The 11276-nt window shown below is 43.8% G+C and overlaps 1 protein-coding gene across 1 annotated transcript in view; it reads right to left on the bottom strand.

Moving 5' to 3' along the window:
* SYT14 (synaptotagmin 14) overlaps positions 1-11276 on the bottom strand; it is a 195061-nt gene that overhangs the window by 164690 nt on the left and 19095 nt on the right. Inside the window, exon 2 of the mRNA XM_019516407.1 lies at positions 3230-3277. Within this exon, the coding sequence (XP_019371952.1) occupies positions 3230-3277 (48 nt within the window). The remainder of the gene's footprint in view (positions 1-3229; positions 3278-11276) is intronic.

Below are 11276 nucleotides of genomic sequence, written 5' to 3'. Positions count from 1 at the left end.
TATCAACAGTGAAGGGGAGGAACCCCTCCCTAATAAGAGTATCCTGCAGGGGCCTGGCCATGCACCACCTCAGCTCAACATTGTGCTTCTAGCCTGAGCCACTGCAGGCATGTGTTTGCATTTCCCAGTCCATAAGGGATGTCTATGCAGTTACAAACTGGTTTTGCCTAGCCAGGTTAGGCTAACCTGCAAAGATTAAATCAATTCAGGCACAGGTTTTGTTAATGTCTGTCCCTACACCTAGAGTTCAGAAGCCAGCCAACAGGGCTGTCTAAATGGGAATCTGCAAGGAATGCTTCCCTGTTGCTTAATGCAAGTTAGCTGAATTATCAGCAAAGAAAGGAAAGAACAGTGAACTTGTTTTTATCCATGAGGGTACTAGAAAAAACAAGACTAGAATAGTCTAGGATATCTTAGACAAGGGTGATCCTGACTGGAGCAGGGGACTGGACTAGATAATCTCCAAATATACCCTCCAGCTATATGATTCTACACTGTTTCAAAAGAATTTAGAATTTGTTTCTAGCTCTGGTGGCATCTATGTAGCAAAAACTAACTCACGTTGAGAATTTCATACTGGAAGATCTCTTACTGGTAAAAATTTTCAGCAATTTTTTAAAGATGTCTTAAATTTCTAAGTTTTAGTCTCTCTCTCAGAAATAGTTGTCTTTATGGTCATAAAGGCAGCTTTAGGGCCCATACACCACTGTTTTGTTTTGGGGGGGGGGGGTTCTACTAGCGTACGTGCTCATGGACTTGAGAATTTTAAATCAATTTACTGTATTAAAATACATTTTCATGTATGGAAATATTTAAAAAATACAAATAAGCATTTTAAGTATTGCAGGTAAACAAGTAGAAAAAGAAATGAAAAAACAAACTATTGGAGGCAAGTCAGAAAAGAAAGAAAAAGTTATCAGTTTAGGGGAAGAAGAAAAAAGAAAGGAAATACAAGACATTCAAAAAGAATAATGCAAAAGAAAAAAGCAGTGAGGAGACCCTGAAGTAGAAAAAGAGTTATCAAAAGCAAAACAAGAATTGGGTTGCATTTAAAATAGAAATAAACAAACAAACAAGACAAAACAGCTGGCTGCTTGTATTTAGCTGCAACACTGGCAAAATGAGAAGGAGGCAGCACAGCTGTTCTTCATCCTACCTAGAAGTCTCAGCCCTTAAGCTATTAGGTATTGTGCAAACTTGTCAAAAAACCATATTTTAATCTATTTCTAAATTAATATAGTGTTTATGAAAAGTGCTGGAAGCGAGGCCTGTGCAAATAGGGAAGTATTCAATTCAGATTTGGATTCGGCTGATTCAGATCACTGTCCTGAATCGATTTGGCCGAATCAGCTTTGGAAGATTCAGTGCCGATTCAGAAAAATTTGGTGATTCGGATCAGCCAGGCTCCTCCTGCTGTGCCTGTCTCTCCCCGGGTTGGGGGGAGCCATGGGAAAAGCCCATGGCTGCCCTGCTCGGCCCCAGCCTAGTCCCAGTACTTTAAAAAAAGCCCCGTACTCACTAGCTGCAGGAGTGGCAATCAGGGCCTCTGGGCACTTGTGGCAGAGTCCACCCCCGCGTAGCGTGGGGCAGTAGGGGGCAGCAGGGAATCACCCCCCCCTCCACTTGGCACCTGCACAGCAGCTGGCCCATCGCACAGGTGCAGCGCAGCTTGGCAGGGCACCGCATGCTGCCTGGGAGCTGTGGCAACTGGGGCTAAGCACTGCCGGGCTCCAGCTGACAGCTGGAGCCGCCCCAGCTCCCAGGCAGTGCATGGCACCCTGCCGAGTTGCGCTGCCCGCGCCATGGGGCAGATGCAATGCAGATGCCAAGTGGGGGGGGGGGCAATCCCCACTGCCCCCCACTGCACAGGGGGGCTCTGCCATGAGCCTTCAGAGGCCCCAAACCCCACTGCCAGAGCTGGCTCTGACGGAATGCTTTTTTTTAAGTGGCAGGAGGCTGGGCCAGGTAGGGCAGCCATGGGGACTTTTCCTGCAGCTCCTCTGACTGTGCCTGCCTCTGCCCCAGCGGGGGGAGCCATGGGGGCTCTGCCCTGCTGCTACTTTCCCAGCCAGCATGGGTGGCTGCGATGCAGGCACAGCTCGCTTTGGGCGGCAGCAGGGAATAGCCTCCGCTCCCAGCGCTGCTGCGCCTGCATCAGCACTTGGACCAGGGGCTCTGCCTTGCTACCCGGCATGGGGAGCACAGGATGCAGGCATGGCAACACTGGGAGTGGGGGTCATGCCCTGCAGCCACTTGCCCCCTTCCGCCTGGAGCAAGCTACACCCACAGCCTGCCCCCCCTCCCCCTCCCTGCTGGGAAAGCAGCAGCAGGGCAGAGCCCCTGGTCAGAGCTTTGCCACACCCTCTCCCTCCCCGCCCCCATGTAACACACCCCCTGGGCCAGCTGGGCAGCTTCTCCCAGCCCCAATCCCTTCCTCCCCCACACCCCTTCTTTCCCCTCTCCCTCAAACCCAACAGACTTACCGGTTGGAGGCAGCTGTCAGCCGCCTGTTTAGTCCATGGCCAAATCTCCGAATCGATTCAGATGCTTCAAATCAATTTGGAGCTTTTACCTGGTCTCCTGATTTGGAGATTCAGTCCCCAAATCAAACTCAATCTCCTCTGAATCAAATTAGCTACCAAAGTTTCGCACAGCCCTACTAGAAGCTCAATTCAACCTACAGTCAACACACTTCACCCTTGACAAGAAAGCCATATTCAGAAGTCATAAAATAGCTGTTTTTCATGCTCAATTTTTGCTTTTACTCCAAATAAAACTTCCCCATTGTGATTTTACATAGTTTGCAACCTATATATTAATAGCTGAAATATTCTATTTTTAAAATTAGAAGTTGAAACAGTTGTTTTTAAAAGGAAGGAGAATATTCTATTGTACAGTTTCATATTATCATGCTAGGGTGAAAGTACTGAATAATGTACTTCAATACTGACATTTTGTGATTTACTATAACAATAAAAATGTTGTTCAAATTCAAAACCAAATTTTGAAACCCCAAAATTAAATTCTGCAAAAAACAAAGGTTTTCCTAAACTAATTTTTTAAATAATTTTCATGCATTTTTAATCCGCAAATTCACAAAAAAAAGTTTTGTTGAAATTGCTCTCTGATGAAACACTATTTTGATAATTTACTAGCCTCCATTAAAGTAAAAATTAACTTTTAAGAATTTAAACAGTCATTGTAAAAAAAAACAAAAAAAACTACTTACCCTTTCTTATGCAGATTAGCTCATGTACGCCACAAGTTCGTTCTCCACCTATTAGAAAGTAATGTAAAATTATATGAAATTTAGTCTAACATTTAAAATCTCAACAAAATAATTAATTCACTTAATAAGATAATACACAAGATTCCCCCCTGCCCAAAGGACATTTTATGCATCAAGGAAAACTGATAAGTCAATAAATATTCCTTGTGGTATCATTTCCTTTGGGGGAAAAATAGTTATCTATTCATGAGGGTCAATACACTGGATTACAAATGAAATTAGCCCCAGTCTTTCCCTATGGAATGTATACGTTGAACTCGTACTACAATTTTTTCCTGACTATAATCTATAACCTTCAATTCTGCAAATTTGGAGAGCCACTCTGCCATAAAGTTTCAAGTAATCACAAAAATTTAAGAATACCATCTTGACATTGTTACAGTGGTAGTATCTGCATCATAACTGTTAAAAAGCTGGTGTAAATCAATATAGGGAAAAGGAGAGAGGAAGACAGGATTTATCAGGTTTTTCCATTTAAAAAAAAACAAACAAAAAACTTGCTTCAAAATATGTCCACATTGGCAAAACAGATATGCAAAAGGTTGAAGGATTTTTTAAAAATACTAAAAATATTAGGTTTTAACTTCAATCTCTGAATGAAAATTTTGGGTGCCTGAAGACGTGCCAGGAGGCTACTCTGATGTGCTGTAATTACAGTGCAATGGAGAAGACTCAATTAATCGAGTGCGAATTACTGCACTTCAGCCAGTCTGTGTCTCGCGTATCAGCATCCTTGTGTTTCAAAATGGCGACAGAGGCACTTTAACTAAAGCAAAATAGTTTAAGAAAATCATTCAACCAGTTTTAAAAGTGCTCCCACTGCCATTTTGAAGCATGGAGATGATGATACACGAGACACTGCTGCACTTTAATCAGAGCTGCTCTAATTAAAGTCCCCCCTCCTACGCCCTAGAGCATGTATAAAAACTCTCAACTCTAACTGCTGTTAAAACAGAAGTGATGAGAATATCATTTACAATTTACAAGGGAAGATTTAAGAACTGACTAGAAGCCTAATGAAAAAGGAAAAAGGGGTTGAGTGGGTAATTATGAAATATAGGAGAGTTTAATTTGTTGGGATCTAGAAAAATCTTTAGAAAGTGAGCAATAGATCTGATAGTATGATTTATATTTTGATTATAAGAACTTTATTTATGTCCTCTTAAACAATGTATCTTTTAGTGTGACAGCCATCAAGTTCAAGCTAAACTAATGCCCACTCCGCCAGCAGTTCCCAATCTTCTTCCATGGCAACCCCACTTCTGCTCCAAACTCAGCTATTACAGCTGAATTTCTATTCACCTTGCAATCCCCAGTCTAACAAATGCTGCACTAAGCCTTTTTCCAGCAAAAGCGACAGACCTCACATATTCACAATGACTGTCCGTTCTGCCTCAAAAAAAAAAAAAAAAATTATACACCATACATTAATCTTCTTCCCATTATGATGCAAAATTTTAAATGCCCCCTCAGTAACTTTGGCAAATAGTGAGTGATAACATAATACACAGGTTAAGAGTACAGTGTGTCATGTCTAGTATATATGAGATTTGCATGAGATTGTAATTAAAGACACATTATAAGGACTATTAAACAAATCTACTCTCTACTCCAAAGTGTATGTCAAACAGACTAAAGAAAACCAGTAAACTGTACACACTGTCAAAAGTTATGTAGAAAATTAGAAACAATCCATCCTCAATTCAGGAGACAGTAAATTCATTGTCTGTTACTGAATTAAAATGTGTTACTGAATTAAAGCAAATCTATTGAATGGGGAAATAGACTATGGATGAATTGGATGATCCTGCAAGTGATATTGTTTTCAAGGTCATAATCAAAATATGGGAAGGTAATTTACGTTCCTATCCCAGGCCTTCCAATAGCTTTTCAGCATGAGCTTTGTTTAGTCATAGTTACTTCTTGCCCTTGATATAAGCAAAGGAAATTGACTGTTCTTATAGCATGAGGACATACAAATGAATTCTGAAAGAAAGTTACAATGTTCTTTACCATCAACATGATCACCTTCAATAAAGTACAAACAAGAAATTTAAAAAGAGATTGAAATACTACTCCCTAGAAATACTCTACCAGACAGATTTAAACTCACAAGTGGAGAAATAAAGAAAAGCTACAAACAGGAGTAAATTAATATAGAATGACATAAATCAAGACAATTAGCTGAACATGGAAAAGTCACTTAATAATGATTACAAATCGGATGAGTTGATTTAAATTGCTGATATGAATCCTGATTTCAATAAACAGGAAACTCTTGATTTAAAGTGTTTTGATTTGTACATTAATTATTTGCATTTGTATATTTTTGTTATTTACTCAAAGAAAAGTTGATTCTCATGGGCTTGTAACATTACAACATCTAGATTTTCACCTAAATATAGGCTTTACAGTAAACTTGGTGCTACTTAAAATAAGGCTCCATTACTTTTTGCTACATAGGAACAATTATACAAATATGCAAGTATATAAGCTTCAAAAATGACCCACTGGGTGAAAATCTGACCCTTCATTATGTGAGGTATTGGATTAAGATGTTTCAAAATGTAGCAACTTTTGTAACTTGTGTCTGCAAAGCTCCCAGCCTCTCACTGTTTTCAGAATGGGAGGTGGGAAGAGAGAGAGGAGGGAGTTCAGTCTGGGGTTCTTCAGCCCCCACTCCCACAGGGAAGTACGGGTATATTCCCCAAGGTGGAGGGGCTCCAATTCACTCACCCCACCTTCGAGTGCTGGCTGGGAAACCCCTAGAATAACCTCCCTCTGCTCCCTTTCCCCCCTCCCATTCTGAAAACAGAGCAGGCTTACACGAAGAAGGGGCCGCTGCGAGGGGAAACCCGATGCAAGCTGGCAGCCAGCAGCTGGATTCCCCCTGAAACCAACAGTCAACTCCTGTTTGGTCTAGGGTAACATCGTAACTCAGAACATTTTCACAAAATGTTCCAAGTCACACCTGGAGGCTGCACGTCTGTCTGCACCCATGGTTTTCTCTAAGTGGCATAGTTTAGATTGGTAGTGAACAGGACACACACACACACCCTCATGGGGTGGGAGGAACAAATCTTAGACTGGGTTCTACCATTTTTAAACCAATCTATATATGTGCCAAACTTCGGTTCTGTTACAGGCGTAGACCAGTTTCTAATCACTTGTACCAGTAAAAGTGTAATGTCTGTACCTGGCCTTAGTTGAAAACTGTTCCTATTTTTACATCCAGTTACCATAAGTATTATGAAACCTGCATAAAGCCCAAGAAGAACTTAAAGTATTTTTTTTCTACAATAAGAAACTTCAGAGAGCACACAAATATTATTAAAGGAATTAAATCTACAGAAATTACACTCTGATATCACTACTGCCACAACCTCCATATAATTTTGGCTGAAGAACAAAGAATTGGAACTACACAAAAATAAAATCAAAATAAGATTAAGAGAAGCTATGAAATCCTTCCATTTTTTTTTTTTAATCATAATGACTGATCCCAACAGTCAGAAGCTGAGTCAAGATCAGGGATCGGCAGCCCCCAGCACATGTGACAGAGCATGGTGCATGAGGCCATTTTCCTCAGCATGCCACAGGCAACCTGGACTCTGGGCAGCTTCTGTCAGCAGCTGCCCAGAGCCTGGGCTGGCTGTAGCTAAGAGGTTGCAAACCCCTTCATGGGGCTCCACAACCCCAGCACTAGTTCCATAGCTGTGGTAGCTGTGCACATACCTCTGGGCACATTGCCAGGACGGGGCCTGGGGCAGCGCAACCCTGGCTCCTCTCCTACCATCCACTCAGAGGCATGTGTGCAGCTGCCACCACCTTGGAGCCAGTGCCAGGGCTGCAAAGCCCAGCACAGCTGCTTGCAGCCTTCCAGCTGCCTGCTACAGCTGCCCAAAGCCTGGACCAGCTGTGGAAGGCAACCAGGAGTCTGCTAACAGCTGCACTGCGCTTCAGAGCCCCTTGTTTTTAGAAGGCAGAATGTAGAAAAAGGAGACAGTCCAGGTGAAGCAGCAAGAAATCCCTGGTGTGACAAGACAGCAACAAGGCTAGACCCCAGACCCTTAGAAGGACAATCACAAGTCTGTTAATTCTTTCGTGTAAATAGTTCCCCATACAAATTCCTGTAAATAATAAAGTGCTGTTTCGGCACCACAAGCCTCACTGAGAGATTACAGACTGCACACTCACTTGCTCTGAGCCAGCTCAACTGATGTTTAAGGCACAAGATACAGTGCTCATCCAAGACCTACTGCAAATTTCTTAGTAGCTGTGAGAAGGTTTGCCCCATCTGCTTCCTGGTCCAGAAAGAAGTGGCAATAGTATTGGTAGCTGTACAACATCATGTTAAAGTACAACCTCTCTCTGCTTCTATTCCAGCAAAGAAAACTCAGCTTCCCTCCTTAAGACACACCCCAATTTTGGAGGAACTATTTTGGTAGGAAAGGGGCTTGATATGCAAGTGAAATTGAAACAGTTTCACTACACTTACACCTGCATGATTCTATAGCAATATAACCAGTTGAACTGTAAAAACTTATATTTGTATCCTTTCATAATGCCGCACTTATTACATCCATCTACACTGAGGTGGGCAAAATACAGCCCTTGGGCTGAATCTGGCCTGCCTGGCAATTTGATCCAGCCAACACTCACCCACCATTTAATTGGACCCCACCCAGCCTGCACACCTCACTCCCACCTTGTGCGCAGAAGGACCCAGCCCAGCCAGCATGCATCTTCCAGGCATTGCTGCTGCTTCTACTGCTGCAGCCGCTGGGGGAGCTACTTGGTTTCCCCAGCCACTAGTAGCTCCTCTGCATTTCCTTGCTGCAGCACTCACCCTGGGCAGCAGGAAGGGAAGGAGCCAGGATGCGGGGGAGCCGTAGCAGGGGCAGCAGGGGGGAGCTGCAGCTAGGTTGGGGCAGGGAGCATGGGGCTGGATCTGGTAGGAGCAGAGCCCATGCTCAGGGTAGCAGCATGGAGCTCTGGTAAGCAGGGTGCAGGTGAGGGAGGGTGGGGGGGGTATGGGGACCCCCCCACACACCACTCCCCTCCGTGGTGCATTGCCCCTGCCATCCGCAGCAACAGCAGGCCCTCACGGCACTCATGGCCCACACAGGCACTGCTGTGTAGCGGCACACAGCTCCAGGCAGAGCTGCACATAGTGGTAAGAAGCCCAGGAAGGCCAGCCTGCCTCTCTCACGATGGGCTTCCTGCAGTACACGTGCAGCTTCCAGCACTTGCCTACCACCAAGGAGGAGCCCCACTCAGTGAAGCCAGCTGCTTTCCCCCCCCCCTGCTGCCACATGCAGCTGCCACAACTCGACCAGAAGTGGCATGGAGCCCCCCTGCCTGCTTCCATGTCAGTAGAGAGCAGGGAAGGCAGCCAGCTCCACTGCATGGGGCTTCCCCCCAGTGCTGCACAAGTGCCAGGAGCTGCACGTGCACTGGAGGGGGCCCCGTGCGATAGAGGCAGGATGACTTTGCCACCACATACAGCTCTGGCTGGAGCTGCACGCTGCCAGGCAGCAGTGCTGCGCAGGCCATGACAGCCCCAAGGGCCTGCCACTGTCTGCTGTTGCTGCTGCCACCAGCAGGGACTGTAGCACATAGAGTGCCCACACCCCACATCCACCCCACATATACACACGCCTGCATGTGCCACCACACACACACAGCCACACCCTCTCACAACCCCGCCACACACGCACTCACTACCAACTACACCTCACATACTCCCCCATGCACAATATACAAGACTAAGACTTCATTTTTGAACTATTATGCAAATCACTTCTATATACACACAACACGAACACAAATCATGACGATAATATTTTTGCAATATAATTAAAATACGTTATTGTATGTTTGACTTTTAGTTTATGATTTTTTTTTCTGGTTCAAAGATGGCAACCCCCACCCCCAAGGAACACTTCTGGGGGCAAGTGAGAGACTTCTGGTGGCAAAGGTCAGGGGCTAGGGGCAGGACTTCTGGTCCCAAGATGGTGACCAGGAGGCAGAGCACCTGTCAAGGGGTGGGGCTACCCTTGTGGCCCTTGACAGCTCAGCAAAACTCATTAAGCAAGCCCTCCAGCCAAAATAATTACTCACTCCTGGTCTATACTCTCGTACTGGTTTAGTCTATACCCTCATAACATATGAGCTGTTGAAAAAAATAAGTCAGGAAACATCACTGTGAAGTTTTTACATGCAACCTTAGTTATGTTTGCATGCGCTACATTCTGCACCTCCTGCATTCAGTGTGTTGGATGAGAAGACCTTTGAGATCCCTGCTAACCCAGCCTTATGATTCTACAGGATATTACCTAGTGGATCTTTCATGATTTAGACTTAATATATAAACGCATTATCCTCTTTCTGATGGATGTATTTTAATAAGACAGGACCTAATCCTAAAAAACTTATAGCCATGTAAGAACCTTACTTATACATTGAGCATCCACATACAATGACTACAAAACACTAGACTGTGCACAGTATACTATTATATGAAAACTACAGTAAGCCAGACTCGCACACATTTAGTGTGCATGTATTCCAAGACATACAGTAGTAGAAGCCTAGCACAGATCAAAGTTTGTTTCTACATTCATCCCATGAACCATTCTTAAAAGCAACAATAATATCATTACATTTTATAGGTGCAGAAAACCACATCCTGGAACTTAAAGGCATGCAGCAGTAAAGTGCAACAAAATACCATGCTCTCCTGAAAACTTCACGTACTGTATAACACAACAGACCTTCCTAGCATTTAAGAAGAGAATTCCTTTAGACCCCACTTTATTAAGTTAGCAAGAAATCCCATGCAAAATGCACTGAACATGCACAAGATTATGTTTTTCAGGGGTAATAAACCAGTCAAACAAGCAGAAAATTTCATGACAACTTTTAAAAGGCATGTCTTCTTAATGTGGGTGATACACTTTTCAAGTTTCCACTTATTTTTCCAGGGAGTTTGGCTATAAAACCACTAAAAAAATAGAAAGAAAAACTTTGCAATAATGTATTTTATAAATTGGAACATAATTGTTTCACTCTCATTTTGCTCAAAAATAGTTGAACTCTTTTGGCTCAAAGATACTTTAGGAAGAAAAAAACCTGGACAATTTCAGCCTTCAAAAGTGCAAGATTCAATATATCAGAAGCCACACACAAGTTGGTTGGAACATAAATACCTAGCAGCAGCAGTCTTTTCCTTTCATATGAATACTATTTTTTAAAAGGATTGCTATTTATTAGCTTCTCAGCTTTAAGGATTCATGCTTCTCCTCTTCCACAGGCTTTCATCACAAATGTTGCTATTATCTGATCATATACAAGTAGTAACAAACACTAAAATAATCTCTTCTGTTTGGTATAGGGTTGTTTTTTTTTTTAATTCAACTGAAACCTACAAGACAATGGTGACCAACAACAATGAAGTAGCTGAACAATGCCAAATTTCATTTGTTTTTTAAATGTATCATAGAATCAATGAGTCAGAAGGGACGTAGACAGATCGTCTAGTCCGACCCCCTCCCATGGGCAGGAAGGAGCACTGGGCATGACAGGGGTCATAAGACCCCAGCCAGGTGCCTATCCAGTCTCCTCTTGAAGATCTCCAGGGAAGGTGGGAGCACCACCTCCCTGGGAAGCCTATTCCAGGTTCCGGCCACCCTTACCGTGAAGTAGTTCTTCCTAATATCTAACCTAAACCTATCCTCCCTCAGCTTGTGGCCATTGTTCCTGGTGACTCCAAGGGGGGCCCTGGTGAACAGACTTTACCCAAGTCCCTGCTGGTGGCCCCTGATAAGGTTGTAGGCAGCCACAAGATCCCCCCCACAGTCCCCTCTTGCGGAGACTGAAGAGATTCAGGTCCCTCAGCCTCTCCTCATGCAGCTGGCCACGGAGGCCCTCCTCTGGACCCTCTCCAGGTTCTCCACGTCCTTCTTGAAGCGTGGCGCCCAGAACT

The sequence above is a fragment of the Gavialis gangeticus genome, unplaced genomic scaffold (genome assembly GCF_001723915.1).
Source record: "Gavialis gangeticus isolate Ggan-Ray unplaced genomic scaffold, GavGan_comp1, whole genome shotgun sequence".
Classification (NCBI taxonomy): Eukaryota; Metazoa; Chordata; order Crocodylia; family Gavialidae; genus Gavialis; species Gavialis gangeticus.
This window is presented reverse-complemented; position numbering and strand designations above follow the sequence as displayed.